The sequence below is a fragment of the Mus caroli genome, unplaced genomic scaffold, assembly GCF_978045245.1.
Source record: "Mus caroli unplaced genomic scaffold, Mus_caroli_1 scaffold_17, whole genome shotgun sequence".
In the NCBI taxonomy this organism is placed as follows: domain Eukaryota; kingdom Metazoa; phylum Chordata; class Mammalia; order Rodentia; family Muridae; genus Mus; species Mus caroli.
Window position 1 is genome coordinate 29,394,574 of NW_028227272.1, and position 15,278 is coordinate 29,409,851.

Consider the following 15,278-nt stretch of genomic DNA (forward strand, 5'->3'; position numbering starts at 1 on the left):
GTAACTGTTATGAATCATAGTGTAAATATCTGTTTTCCTATGACCTTAGGCTATAGCCCCTGTGAAACAGTCATCTAACCCTCCACCCCAATGAGTCTCAACCCACAGGTTAAGAACCACTCTGCTCTAGGACCAGCTGTGTGAACTGAAGTTCCCAGAAAACATTCTGCAAGACCGTTTGAATGGCTAAAATGTCTGTAGTTGGGCTGGGAAGATGATTAAGAGCAAAGGGCCTGGGTTTGATTCATGGCATCCATCCACACGACTCACAACCATCTGTAACTCCACGTTCAGGGGATCCGGCGCTCCCCCTGGTCTCAGCTGGTACCAGGTACACACATAAAATTCGTATACTATACAACTCGACAGAAACAGATGTATAAAAGTCGGGGTCTTAGACAGATGCACTTAGCACTTAAAATGAGCAGAATGCATAGAAACAAAGACTTATCTAGGACTAATTGGCTACTCTGGGTCTTTTGTTGTTTCATATCAAATTGAGGATTTTCTTTCTATTTATGTGAAGAATGAAATAAGGATGTTGATTGTAATTTCATTGAATCAGTAAATTGTTTTGGTAGGAAGGTCTTTTTCACAATGTTAATTCTACCAAGCTATATGCTTGGGAGGTCTTCAAATTCTAGTATGTTTCTTAATCTCTTTCTTCACACATTTAAGGTTTTCATTGAAGAGATTTTTTTACCTCTTTTGTTATGTATATTCTAAATATTTGATTTGATTTGAGAAACTGGGAAGAGGAGCGGGTCCGTGACCTCTCTCCCAGCAGGCTTGTTACTCATGTGTATTAAGATTGGTAAATTTTGTAAGTCAATTATGTATCATAACACTTTGCTGAAATTATTGATAATTTCTACAATTTTTCTAGCCAAATTTTGGGAACATTGGGTATAAGATAATATAATCTTCAATTGAAAATAATTTGGAGGCCCATTGGACTTGCAAACTTTATATGCCCCAATATAGGGGAATGCCAGGGCCAAAAGAATGGGAATGGGTGGGTAGGGAAGTGGGGGGCGCTATGGGGGACTTTTGGGATAGCATTGGAAATGTAATTGAGGAAAATATGTAATAAAAATATTAAAAATTAAAAAAAAAAGAAAATAATTTGACTTAATATTCTCCTGTTTGTATCACTTCTCTTGCCTTACTGCTCCAGCTAATGCTTCAATCACATTATGGATGAGCAGTAGGGAGAGTGGGCAATCCTCTCCCATTCCTGATGTTAATGGCGCTTATTAATGGATTTATTCATTTAGGATGATATTGGCCATGTGTTTGTCATTTATAACCTTTATTATGTTAGAATATGTTTCCTACAGTTCTATTTGTTCTAAGGCTTTTATTAAGAATGCATGTTGAGAGCCGGGTGTGGTGGCGCATGCCTTTGATCCCAGCACTTTGGAGGCAGTGGCAGGTGGGTTTCTGAGTTTGAGGCCAGCCTGATCTACAGATCTACAAAGTGAGTTCCAGGACAGCCAGGGCTACACAGAGAAAACCCTATCTTGAAAAAACTAAAAAACTAAAAAAAAAAAAAAAAGAAGAATGCATGAATGCATGTTGAATCTTATCAAAGACGTTTTCTTTTTCCTTTTTTCTTCCATTGAAATGATCATATGATTCTTGTAATTTTTTTGTCCATGTATTTGGTTTATTATATTTATTTCTTATATATGTTAAAAATAAAATCAATGAAAAATAAAATAAAATTCCTATACACATTACAAGAATAATTTTTAAAGCACTTTGTGTCTCACTCCACTTCCAGAATTTATGAACTTAATTCTATCTTCTATAAATTCTTTTTTCCCCCTCTTTTTGGTTTTTTGAGACACGGTTTCTCTGTGCAACTCTGGCTGTCCTAGAACTCACTCTGTAGAACCAGGTTGGCCTCGAGCTCAGAAATCCGCCTGCCTCTGCCTCCCCAGTGCTGTGATGAAAGGCGTGCGCCACCATGCCCGGCTTCTGTTTTATAAATTTTTAAACTGGCTGCAACAACCGAGAACCACATATCGTGTATTCTGTCCCTGCTAAGTGTGAGGAAGGAAGTTAACGAGGAGGAATGCTTTACCTGACTTCTTGAAAAAAAGATGCAGAAATTCTCGGGTATTGGTTGTCATTTTTGCTGTTAATATGACGCAGAATTTTAAGCTATTAGTTCTTGCTTTTGTTCTATCTCACTTTTGAGACCGGGTTCCTGCTTCCACTTCTGTCTTTTTAGGATTGCAGGGAGCTTCCACATCCAGTGGCTGGGGCCTTGAATAGGAGCTTATCAAAGGCCTGTCTGGAGCCATCCCAGTGTGACACACAGTGTTTGTGCGACTGTGACACTCCAGGATGATGCCCTGTGCTTGAACACGAGAGAGAAGAAAGACGACAAGCCTGAGAAAGTGGGGTGAGAAGGAAGAAAGGGTGGGTGCTAAGGGGTGCTCTCTCAGAAGAGCCCAGATGGTACAGGGAAGGATGACACAGCGGGATGGAGCAGCTGATGTGGAAAGGGCGCTGGTGGCAGAGGAGGCTGAGGGACTGCTCCTGGGTGCATCAGTGACTCACTAAGACCGTTGAGCTTGTGAGTCCATGTGTCCTTCCTTGGAATCACATGAAAGTGAGCAGAGAATGAGTGGGTCACGAGCACAGGGTTCGCCTGGGACAGAATGATTTTTCAGTGGAGGCCCGTGGGCAGCTGTGGACACCCACGCCCACTCGAGTTCACATGAATACCCAGGCGACTGCTACATATGCAGGACCTTTCCGACCCCGCAAGCCTAGCCGGCTGGGGCTGCCGGAGGAGCCAAGGTCCATTTTGAAGAGTGTCTCCTCCACTTTCTTGTTCTCCCATCCTGATTCTTGCCATCACAAACAGGTAAGCAGAGATGAGAGGGTCCTCTAAAATGATATATCCTAGACCAGCAGGGCTTAGCCGTTTAGACTGCCAGTCTTGCAATACCAGCTCTGCTGCTTAACCACTGGGACTTGAGGCTGTCTCTCAGTGAACAGTGTCTTGGCAAACTTCAGGCCTCTGTACCTGCCTAGAATACCTTTCCCATCCAGTGCCTCCTTAATAGTTAAGTTTTGCCATGACAGCACTCCTTGCAGGAGGCCTTGCTGTTTCCCACAAGGGTCAAGCTGTCCTGTGAGAGAGCTTCTACCCTTACTGTACTTTATCCTCCTTGCTTTTTGTCTGTTCCCCTAGCTCTATAGTCCTCGAGGGAAGGGACTGCTTTGTTTTGATTTTCACCATTTTCTCCCTAGGTTCTAGTGCAGTTGTCTGGCTTAACATCCACTAAAGGATGCAGGGAAAGATGGGAGTGGGGAAACCGGACACAGAATTTGTGATCTTCCTCCCAGGCAAGTGCTCCTGGGCCCAGACAGTGGCTGATGATTGGTTCACATGGCCTGCACCTCAGGTTCTAGGGAGGGCCTCCTCTATGGCCTAGTTTTAAGATTTGACCTTTGGGGGATAATGGTACATACCTGCGGTCTTATCACTTGGGAGGTGGAGGCAGAAAGATCAGAAATTCAAGGCCAGCTTCTGCTACAAGAGACCCTGTCTCAAAACCAAAACCAAACCAAACTTGACCTGATTTTGGCTGCCTCTGCTCACGAGAAAATGAGCTCTTTGCTAATCTGACTCACATGTTTGGAAGGCTGTCTCGGGGTGTTGTGGTTTCTAAGGGAACAGTCTCGGAGAGGAAGTGAAAGGCAAACCAAGTCACAGCATCCTTTCTCTGTAGATGGAGTAGGGCCCTCTTGCTCTTCTCAGGGCAGGCCAGCCAAGGGTTACTAGTGACTGAGCAGGGCCAGAACCTTCAGGGACAGACTCTTGTCTTAGTTCCCCTTCAAGGTATCCTTTTCCTTCATTTTCAGTTAAAATTTTATGTTGCAAGCTAAGCATGTCCAGAGACATCTCTGTTCATCGCTTCGACATATAAGTACCACCCTCCTCAAAAAATTCCTAGTTTTCCATGACAACTTCATTTGAGCCTGCTCAGAGTGCCTTAGCTGAGCTCGTGTACATACACTTAGAGCGGGGCCACCCCGGTCTGACTGTGAATTAAGCCCTCGAATGGAATCCTCTTGCTCCGTTTGTTCTCTTTGGCAGTACGTATAAACATCCTTACCTACTTCTTTACGTCTTGGCCACGCTGGTTCTGGCTTGGCACTCATTGAGACACTGCGAGCCTGTTGTGTCCCGTTAGGTGCTCTCTGAATTCCACTGACCCAAAAGACCACACTCAGGTTTGCAGTTTTTTCTCTATTTGTTTAAATTTGTTTTGTTTTGTTTAGCCTAGGCTCATGCAGCCTAGGCTGGCCTCAAATACACACTGTAGCCAAGGTTGGCCTGAACTCTAAATCCCTTGTTTCCAATCCCATGTGTGTGCTGGCATGGAGGCACACACCTCCATGCCTGACTTCAAGAATTATTCATTTGTTGATTATCTAAAGTTCAGTAATAACTTTAAGTCTTTTCTTGTTTGTTTCTTTGTTTGCTTATTGAAGCAGGGTCTCTTGTAGCTACGGTAGGCCTTAAACTCACTATGTGGAGAACAGCCTTGAACTCCTAATCTCTTCGACTCTAGTTCCCAAATCTGGGACCATAGGTGTGTGCCACTGGGCCTGGCGCAGGCTCACTCACTAACATTCCAGCCCTTCCTTTTGGCTTTCCTGAGAGAAAACAGCACAAGGAGAGTTTGGTTTGGGTACTTGGTGGGCTCTCTAAACAGTCGTGTGGTATGAGCAGGTGCTGAAGGCATTCCTGGGCCAGGTTCAATATATGTTCCTGGATGGCCAGTAGCAACCTCTCAGTCCTTCAGTCGGTCCTTCCCAGGCCTGGCAAAATCAGTCTGAGAGGCCGTGGGTTAATGTCACAAGCGGAACACTGACCTTAAATGGCAAGGTAATCTGAGGAGGGAAGACTGCCCAGATCACAAGATGATGAGGAACTTGTACAAGGGGGAAACCCCCCAGCCTCCAGCATGGCAGGGAGGAATATTTTGTAGAGGGCCTAGTCTCTCCATAGCTGGACAAGGGTCAGATCCTCACAGGGGCTTCGAAGCTGAATCTGGAGCAAGGAGGTGAGCTTCATCTTTCCTCGCTCTTCACCACTCCCTTCCCTGCAGGTCTCAGGTGAAAGCTGTCCTCCACCCCCACCCCCAGCTCCACTAGCAAGACCCAGACATCCTTTCACTTGGAACGAGCTACTTTATTCTGTGTGCAAGGGCTTGGCAAAGGCCACTCCCCACACAGAACAGGAAAATGGCAGCGGGAAGTAGGTGACTGGGGGGAGCGGGGAGAACATGGGCTGAGGGGAATCACAAGCCACCAAGGGCAGTGGGGACCAGCTGAGGAGAGAGCCTGCCTCTAAAGTGCTGTTTCTGGCGACCATCTTACCACAAACTGTAGCTTGCACAAGCTAACAAGGCAAGGTATAATTGGTGATGCACGCCCAAAGCCAGAGGCAGACTGATCAATTCGAGTTTGAGGCCAGGTTGGTTTACATACTGAGGTTTAGGTCAACCAGGCTAAATAGTGAGACCTTGTCTCAAGTAAAACAAACTTCTGGCCGGGTAGTGGTGGCATACACCTTTAGTCCCAGCACTTGGTAGGCAGAAGCAGGCGGATTTCTGAGTTTGAGGCCAGCCTGGCCTACAAAGTGAGTTCCAGGACAGCCAGGGCTATACAGAAAAACCCTGTCTCAAACAAACAAACAAACAAACAAAAAACTTCTGACAAGTGCAGGTCTTCTGTCTGTCTCTCTGTCTCTCTGTCTCTCTCTGTCTCTCTGTCTCTGTCTCTGTCTCTGTCTCTGTCTCTCTCTCTCTCTCTCTCTCTCTCTCTCTCTGTCTCTCTCTCTCCTTCTTCCTTCCCCTCCATCCCCATCCCCAGGTTAACATTAAACACCTGGGTTTATATGATCTTCCTTCTCCTGCCTCACCTTCCCATGCAGGACTACAGGTATGAACAACCATGCTGGCTTTGGTCATTCATGTTTTCCTTTTCTCCACAAAGCTCTGTAATTCTTAGCACATACATCCTGTACCCATTGTTAAAGATATCCATGGATATTTTTGTTTTATGCTATTATAGATATCTTTTTTTTTTTTTTTTCGAGACAGGGTTTCTCTGTATAGCCCTGGCTGTCCTGGAACTCACTCTGTAGACCAGGCTGGCCTCGAACTCAGAAATCCGCCTGCCTCTGCCTCCCAAGTGCTGGGATTAAAGGCGTGCGCCACCACCGCCCGGCTTATAGATATCTTTTAAAGTAAACATTTCACCTTGTCTACATATAGGACAGGATATAATATTAATATTCTGTTCTATATCCTTTGCTAAATTCACTTATTATTTAAGTAATTTTTAGTAGACTGCTTAGGATTTTCTACATATATAACCAGATTATCTTTGAATAATGTTACTTCCTGTTTGTGAATTTTTTCTATTACACTGGACAAACAATAAGAACACTACTGACAGCCAGGTGTGGATCCCAGCACTTGGGAGGCAGACAGATCTCTTTGAGTTTGAGGCCAACTTATTGTACACACTTGACCAGCCAAGGTTACATAGTGAGGCCCTGTTTCAAAAAACAAACCAAATAACACAAACAACAACATTGAAATAATACCACTGACAAGAAGCATAGAAAATGGGCATCTTGATGACAACCTTTAAAAGCTTTATTAAATAGAAAAATAACCATTGGACTGTTGAGATGACCCAGCAGGTGCTTGCCACCAAGCCTGACAAGGTGAGTTCCACCCCTAGTGAGAGCCTGGACTTGGAACTTCCCATGGAACTTCCCACCGGGCCTTAGAGGAAGTCCTGAGACCCCCTCCCTTCCCAGCCAATCAATTTAAAGGTCACCAGAACAATCAATCATTATGTGCCTAGTTGCTGCGGCTATAATCTGCCCTCAAAAATTATATAAAAAGCTTATGAAAGAAAGAGAAGGGGTCACCGCTCCTGTGGGTACAGGATGCCCCCAGCATGCTGGAAAAATAAGCCTGTTGCTTTTGCACTGAACTTGGAACTCCGTTCTCAGTTGGGGGTCTCCTGGAAGCTGAGGCTCATTTTGAGTCTTACACTGGGGTCCCCTCCCCATGATGGAAGGAGAGAACAGACTCCTAAAAACCGTCCTTTGGGGGCCGGAGAGATGACTCAGTGGTTAAGAGCAGTGACTGCTCTTTCAGAGGATCAGTTCCCAGGATCCACACAGTGGCTCACAACTTATAACTATAGTCTATAACTGTAGTCTCATGGGATCAGATGACCTATTCTGGTATAAAGATCGATGTACATGCAGACAAAACATTTATATACATAAATAATTTTTCTTCAAAGGAAGTTGAGCGGGGTGGTGGTAACACGTACCTTTAATCTCAGTACTAGGAGGCAGGGGCAGTTGGATCTCTGTGAGTTCGAAGTCAGCCTGGTCTACAGAGGGAGTTCTAGGACAGCCTACGCCACACAGAGAAACCCTTGTCAAAAAAAAAAAAAGAGAGAGAGAAAGAAAGAGAGAGAGAGGGAGGAAGAAAGGAAGGAAGGAAGGGAGGGAGGGAGGGAGGGAGGGAGGGAGGGAGGGAGGGAGGGAGGGAGGAAGAGATGGAGACAGAAAGAAGCCAAGAAAAATTGTCCTATGACCTCTAAATCTATGATGTATGACCATTCCTCTTTTCCTACATGAATAAAATATAATACAATTTTAAAAGAAAAATATAGAAATAGCCTTACTGTTATAATAGGGCACACATAAAATATGATGGAGTGTGGAAATATGTGTCAGAGCTTGGCAGAAAATATATACGAGGATGTAACTCCTATATATTGGGGAAGGCTTAAAAGGGGAACGCGTTTATAAAGCTCTGCCGCTGCCCTTGATAGGATCTGTTCACAGAAGCCGTCTCCATTCTGTCTTATACCACATCCCGTTGGGCATGTCTGCCCTGCTCTGCTGTGACCCTCTTTCATTGTTTCAGGATGCTGTCCTTTTCCCGTGTGGTGGCCTGCTCACGGACCTGTTCCCGCTTCCTGGGACTGAGCCTGGGGACCGCATCCCTGTGTGCTGCTGGTGCCAACATTGCACTCCTCTTTCCTAACTGGGATGTGACCTACCTGATGAGGGGCCTCATTGGCAAGCATGCCATGCTGGGCTCTGGGCTCTGGGGAGGAGGCCTCATGGTATGTGTTTGGGGTTCAGTGAGGAGGAATTCCCAAAGCCTCTTTAGGAGTGGAGCTGAGAGGTAGTGTTGGGTGTTCCAACAAGTCGGTGTTGGGTCCATAAACAGCCCAAAGAGAAGTGGGACTTGTCATGGGTTGCTGGGTGTTGAACTTGGATCCAGGAAGCCTGGATCAATGTTAGCACCTGCAGAGTCAAATCAGGCTAAACCTTCAACCTGGGCCCTAAGGCCATTGCAACAGCTGTGTGTGGCACTAGAAATGCAAATCACCCAGTCTCTTGTAGAGCCATTTATTTTTATGTGTGTGGGTGGTTTTTTGTATGTATGTATTTATGTATGTATGCATATATGTATGTGCACTGTGCGGGTGCAGGAAATTTCAGAGGCCAGAAGAGGGTGTTGGATTCCCTGGAACTGGAGTAACAGGTTGTTAGCCACAGTGTGTGCTGGAAACCAAACCTGGGTCCTCTGAAACAGCATCAGCGTCTTAACCAGGGAGGCATCCCTCTGGCCCCACCTAGTCTCCGGTAACAGACTTCCTTGCTCTCCAGGTTCTCCTGGCAGCCACCCTCATCTCCATGACAGGCAGCTTCAGTAAGAGTGCACCCTGCCTGCAGGTAAGCAAGGTCCCAACCCCTTTAACACAACTCCTGCATTTCCTGCTCTGGAGGCAGAGGGCTGGGGAGGGGGGGGGGCAGTTTTAGGTTTCAGGCTGGAAGTCAGATCCTAACTGTGCCCTTTAACAGCTCCAAACTCTTGACAAGCCGCGTTACTCTTCCAGCTCATCTGTAAGAAGGGAGTTGCTCAGGGCAAAGGAGGAAGTGGCTAATGAACCCCAGATGCCCACAGAAATATGATAAACTTATTTTCTCTGATACACTGATTAGTATGAGTGAACATCAAATTTTCTGAAGGATTTGCTAAAACACAAATCACTCAGTCTCATCCTGGGTTTCTGACCCAGAAAATCGGGATGGACTGGAGAGAGTCTGCATCTCAACACACGTTCCCAAGCCATGTGCTCTTCCTGCTGCACTGGGAGAACCAAGATGCTAGGCTCTGTCAGATTAAGCCAGTTTGAGTCCTCTACCATGAGACCCAATTCCTTGTCTGCCTCCTTCCTGCCTTTTGTGTACTTGATTTGAAAAGGAGAGATCAAGAGTAAGAATTTTGGAGCTTTAAAACCTTGTCACTAGAGAAGAAAAGTGGACGTGCAATAAACAATCTGCCAACTCAGAGCTGAGACACTGCAGTAGAAGGGCAAGAGGCTCAACCTGCTCAAAGGTCCAAAGACCCTGTGCAGTGAGGAGATGAAGATACATGTGTCTGCCTGCCTGCCTGTCTGTCTGTCTGGCCTTTCTCAAAAACCTCATCTTGACTCTACCCAGCAACAGACACTTTATCAGCCACGCGTAGACATGTGTTAAGGGTGGGAGAATGCCTGGCCACCAGAAAAATTAGACTTGGCCATGTCACCCCACTCCTCCCCCCTGGCCACAGCTCTGTGTGAGCTGGGTTTCTGCCTCCTCTGTAGGTGCTCACTGCTCTGTTGTCAAGTGGCCTGGCTCTGCTTGGGGCTGTGATTTCCTTTGTCACTTCCGGAGTAGCCTTGAAAGATGGTCCCTTTTGCATGTTCGATGTCTCATCCTTCAATCAGACACAAGCTTGGAAATTCGGCTATCCCTTTAAAGATCTACACAACAGGTAACAGTCACTCATAAGCCCAGTCCCGTGATTTGGGCCAGGGGAGCCCGACCCTGGGTTTTCTATTGGAGTTCCTCGATTGTTTTTTCTTCTTTATCAATCCCTGACCTCCTTCTTGGGTGTAGGAATTATCTGTATGACCGTTCACTTTGGACCTCCGTCTGCCTGGAGCCCTCTAAGGCTGTGGTTTGGCACGTGGCCTTCTTCTCCATCCTCCTGTGTATCAGCCTCCTCCAGCTTCTCTTGGTGGCCATCCATCTTGTCAATAGCATCCTCGGCCTGTTCTGCAGCTTCTGTGAGAAGCACTAGGTAACGGATGCCCTCTCGTGAATTGGCGCGCTCAGGACAAGCTTCCCCCAACCTTTTCTGCAAGAATAGGCTGTGAATCCCTTTTAGACCTTCTTATATAGGATGACAGGGCTGCCTTGCTCATAGGGGGAATGACACAAGAAATTGAAAGTCATGCTGTGTTCTTTAAGATGATATGTTAATACAACAAAGTCATGCTGCTGTATAAATGATCTCAGTTCAGCCCCTTAAAAACCTCATAAAAAGGCTGCAGAAATGGCTCAGAGGTTAAGAGCACTGACTGCTCTTCCAGAGGTTCTGAGTACAATTCCCAGCAACTTCATGATGGCTCATAACCATCTATAAAGAGATCGGGTGCCCTCTTCTGACATGCAGGCATATATTCAGGCAGAACACTGTATAATAAATAAATAAATAAATAAATAAATAAATAAATAAATAAATAAATAAATCTTTTTAAATCTCATAAAAGTTGGCCACATGTTAAGACAGAGAAGCTGGGGCTCTTGCTCCTTCGCTTGCTTGCTGTGTGAGACTGAGTAACTGCTAGATCCTTGGACTTCCATTCACAGCTGCTACTGAACCATTGTTGGGAATTGGGCTGCCGACTTTTCCCACAGTCAGATCACGTTCCTGTACAGCCGCTTCACCAGCCTGGACAAAGGGGAGAATGGGACTTTCAGCCGGGAAGATTTCCAGAGGATTCCAGAACTTGCCATCAACCCACTGGAGGACCGGATCATCAATGCCTTCTTCTCAGAGGGAGAGGATCAGGTAAACTTCCGGGGATTCATGAGAACATTGGCTCATTTCCGACCCATTGAGGATAACAAAAAGAGCAAAGATGTGAATGGCCTGGAACCCCTCAACAGCCGGAGCAACAAGCTGCACTTTGCTTTCAGACTCTATGATTTGGATAAAGATGACAAGATCTCCCGTGATGAGCTGTTACAGGTACTGCGAATGATGGTTGGAGTGAATATCTCGGATGAGCAGCTGGGCAGTATTGCGGACAGGACCATCCAGGAGGCTGACCAAGATGGAGATAGTGCCATATCTTTTACAGAATTCATTAAGGTTTTGGAGAAAGTGGATGTAGAACAGAAGATGAGCATCCGATTTTTTCACTAAAGGGCAGAGACCAAATTATTCTTGCTTTCTAGTATTTAAGAACTGAAACTTGTGTCCTCCAGCCCCACTCCATCCTGTCATCCCCTTTTCCCAGAATACTTCAGTTCTTGAATGACAACCTGAAGTCTCTCCTGTCCATACAAACTTGCCTTTGGTGTATAAACAGGGTGTTACAGAATGGTACCCTCTGTCTGCTTCTGTTCAGTATCCATCCACCAGGTCCTTAGTTGTCAGTACCATCTTCCCCTGTTTGCTGCTGAGTGCCATGCATCCGTCCTGTCTGGAGAAATGAACCAGCCAGCAAAGCTCCCACTGGATGGGGACCATATCCATGCTGCCTTCCATCCCCGCATCGAGCCTCCACCATGTTTCTGTCACCTTGTGTCCTTTTGTCCTTGTGTCTGTTACTTCCTACCTCTCAGTCATCCAACCTTCTCTCCATTCAGTCTTTCAGCTGCCCTCCTGTCGTTGAGATGCCCTGCATTTTACTTGATTCTGGGCTCTGGGCTCTGCTGTTAAGCCTGTTTCTGATGTGGCAGGATAATTAGTGGTCTGGTGAGTTATATCTACCTTCTGATGTGTCTCTGGGACGTTGCCTATCCAGGAGCTGTTCAGCAAGCAGTACTGCTCTTGGCAGCATGTGACTCCCTTGGCCCCTGTATTGCTCTGTTGTCGAAGGGCTTATGAGCAGACATGTTCTTAAAAGGTGGTCATGGTGAGGCTTGTAGAGCCGTGTTTCCTAGGTGGCTTCCCAGGTCTCTCTACCTCTGACTTTTTATTTTCAAACATATTTATGTGGCTTTTCTGGGTACAGTGTTGACATTCATTAGAAAATATTCTAATGCCTGCCAGTTTGCTTCTCTTTGGGTTATTGTCACCACCCAAGTGGCTCTTCTGACAATATGGTAGAGGGCCTTCTTGGAGTTTTCTGAACAAGGCTAGGCACCCTGGAGAGCTGGCCACATTTGCTCTACAGCATGGGTTATGCCTCAGTGCTCTGTACACTGGAAGAGTCTTCACATGTCCAGACAGACAGACAGACTAGTGTTACAGAAGCGCCTGACTTATCTCAGTCCTAAAGAATTAGATTGTCCTCAGTGTCTTAAAGTTTTGCACAAAACTCTGAATGAATTTTATACTTGGCAGATTTTAATGCTGGAAGATGTGTAGTCAGTTCATAATCCTGGTCCAGGCCTTGAGGGTATTGTCTCACGAGCTTCCTGATGGCGTGACCTTCCTAGCTCCCTGTGTATACTACGCAGATCCCAGAGAAGCATGGGGCCGAGGATTGGTGGCACCAACTGAGGTGACATTAGAGGTCTTTGAGTGACCCAGCTCAACTTCTCTGCCAATGTCAGCTTGATTTAGATTTCACTGAACCAGGCTGCTTCTGTCCTGTGTCCTTGTGAATCTGCTCTTGGCTGGCTTTCTCTGATGTTGCTTCCCTGCTTGCTTGCTTCGTTGCTTTGGAAGGCTATCCAAGATGTGTAAACAATTCTTTAGTAAATAAATTGCTATTAATCCAAACAAACAAAGACACTGCAAAGAGGATGGGTAAAGGTGAGCAACAGGGGAGTGGCTGGGATAGATGGCTGGGGCTACATGAACTGGGGATTCTTTACGAAATATCTGTTAGACTTTGTGATCAAATGATGTGATATAAGAACTGTATAAAGGGAATAATTGTCTGATACTGATCTGTTTGAGAAGTATTGAGAAGCTTCTCAATTTAAATATTTAAACTTTCTAAGATTACACCCCCTTGGCTGTGTATAGCAAACTGTTTTTATCCACAGTTGTGCCTTATTGTCCCATTAAAATTGTATTCCTCAATTCATCAATAAATTGGTTGTCCTTAAAACAACAACAACAAAAAAGAGAAGCTGGGACTCGCAGATGATAATGCACTTTCTAATCCCAAACACACAGCTAGGTGACCCTCTAACTTCTTTTTCATTGTTGTTTTTCTTTTTGTTTTTTTAAAGACAGGGTTTCTCTGTGTAGCCCTGACTGTCCTAGAACTGGTTCATAGACCAGGCTGGCCTCAAATTCAGAGTTCTGCCTGCCTCTGCCTCCTAAATGCTGGGATTAAAGGTGTGCACCACTACTACCTGGTGGACCCCCTAACTTCTAAATTCAGGTTTACTGTTATAACAGACCTGTGTTTCCTCAAAATTGTAGGCTGAATGAAACCCTACTCACCAGTGAGACTGTAGTGGAGACAGGGCCTTACATGGTAATCAGGGATATATATATATATATATATATATATATATATATATATATATATATGTCATAAAGGTGAGATCCTGATCCAGTAGAATCGGCAACTTTACAAGAGAGCAAGAGGCCTGAGAGCTGGAGCCAGGAGCATCATCAGATCTAGACTGAGACCCCTGTCTCAAACAAAAAAGACTCAGGGACACAGGGAGACAAGGGGGTAAGGAGTGCTGGGAAATTGAGAGCGTAGTTTACTGGTACAATATAAGCTGATTTCTTTTTTTTTTTTTTAAAGATTTATTTATTTATTATATGTAAGTACACTGTAGCTGTCTTCAGACACTCCAGAAGAGGGCACCAGATCTTGTTACGGATGGTTGTTAGCCACCATGTGGTTGCTGGGATTTGAACTCTGGACCTTCGGAAGAGCAGTCGGGTGCTCTTACCCACTGAGCCATCTCACCAGCCCATAAGCTGATTTCTTGGGTTAGTCTCCAATAGTGGAAAAGGAAGGAAGAAAGGGAAATACTCCAAGAGAGAAAGTTACAGATGACCATGCTTATTAAGCCATCTAAGAGTATTTGGTGGCCCTTTATTAGCCAGTGATTAAGAGCAAGGTGTTGTTCTTGCAAGGGTTCTAAAGGCCAAATCAAGTCGCACCTTGAGCAGACTGAGGGCTGGTTTTTAAATAATAATGAGCCCTTTCCCAGCAGGGAGGGAGGATCCCTTGACCTATAAAACATCTTACAAGCATCCTTCATCAGGAGAAGAGAAAAACCCTTTATTTACATCCAAGATGGGGCTCCTGAGATGGGGGCATGAGGCTAAGGCAACCTGACCTTCCTTAAGCCATTTCAAAAGGACCAATGCTCTCTAGGTAAAGTTGCCTGCTGCTCAACCCAAAGTCCTGGGGTTTTAATCCCCAGAACCCATATTGTAGAAGGAAAGAACAGACTCCTATAAACTGATAAATTGTCCTCTGATCTCTATACACACACAGAAACACACACACATGCACAGCTCCTATCTCATAAACAAATAAATAAATGCAATTTACTTTAATTTTTAAATTTATTTGTGTATATGGATGTTTTCCCTGTATACTTGCATACATCTACAGAGTCTAGAAGAGAGTATGAGATTCCTTGAAATAGCACTTACAGATGGTTGTGAGCTACCGTGTGGATGCTGGGAATTGAAGCTTTGGGTCCTCTGTGTTGGGATCTCTTGTGCACTGTGTAAAGGTTAGCTTTGTATTATTTAAATGCTGATTTCTGTACTTGGGATGTGTGAGTACAGTCCTGACTTGTAACTGTATTGTTATTTTTAGTGTTTTGTAAGCATCTTCTCCCCCACCTTCTGATTAGTTTAATAATGAACTGGATGGCCTTTAGCAAAGCAGGAGAGGAAAGGTGGAACTTCCGAGCAGAGATAGGAACCCTGGGAAAGGGTCTGAGGCTATGAGAGATTCCACAGTCAGAGTCAGAGGAAGAAAGAGGCGCCAGTACTGAGCAGCAGTACCTAACGAGCTACCTGCCAGACCTTAGATTAGAATAAACGGGTTAGTTAAGTTATAGGAGACAGTTGGGAAATAGTCTAAGCTAATGAGCTACATAATAAATAATAATTGTTTGTGTGTCATTACTGGGGGCTTGGCGGGTCAAGGACAGTCTGGCAGTATCTCTGAAAGAGTAGACTGTGTTCTTAATCACTGAGCCC

At 45.2% G+C, this 15,278-nt stretch overlaps 1 protein-coding gene and 1 pseudogene across 1 annotated transcript; both read left to right on the forward strand.

Moving 5' to 3' along the window:
- Nucleotides 1–2,800: 2,800 nt before the first annotated feature.
- Nucleotides 2,801–11,051, forward strand: Tm4sf19 (transmembrane 4 L six family member 19). Its single transcript, XM_021185661.3, has 6 exons — nucleotides 2,801–2,881; nucleotides 7,995–8,196; nucleotides 8,747–8,812; nucleotides 9,730–9,899; nucleotides 10,025–10,208; nucleotides 10,781–11,051. Exons 2-5 carry the CDS (start codon nucleotides 7,996–7,998, stop codon nucleotides 10,206–10,208), a joined length of 621 nt encoding a protein of 206 aa, XP_021041320.1. The 5' UTR covers nucleotides 2,801–2,881; nucleotide 7,995; the 3' UTR covers nucleotides 10,781–11,051.
- LOC110312060 (calcineurin B homologous protein 1 pseudogene) lies at nucleotides 10,791–13,138 on the forward strand (annotated as a pseudogene).
- The last annotated feature ends 2,140 nt before the right edge of the window (nucleotides 13,139–15,278 follow it).

Excerpts from the sequence above, each read along its gene's own strand:
- Tm4sf19 (XM_021185661.3), top strand. The coding sequence starts at position 7,996 with ATGCTGTCCTTTTCCCGTGTGGTGGCCTGCTCACGGACCTGTTCCCGC. Across the intron at positions 8,197-8,746 it reads TCTGGGGAGGAGGCCTCATG|GTTCTCCTGGCAGCCACCCT; the intron begins GTATGTGTTTGG and ends CTTGCTCTCCAG. Across the intron at positions 9,900-10,024 it reads TTTAAAGATCTACACAACAG|GAATTATCTGTATGACCGTT; the intron begins GTAACAGTCACT and ends TCTTGGGTGTAG.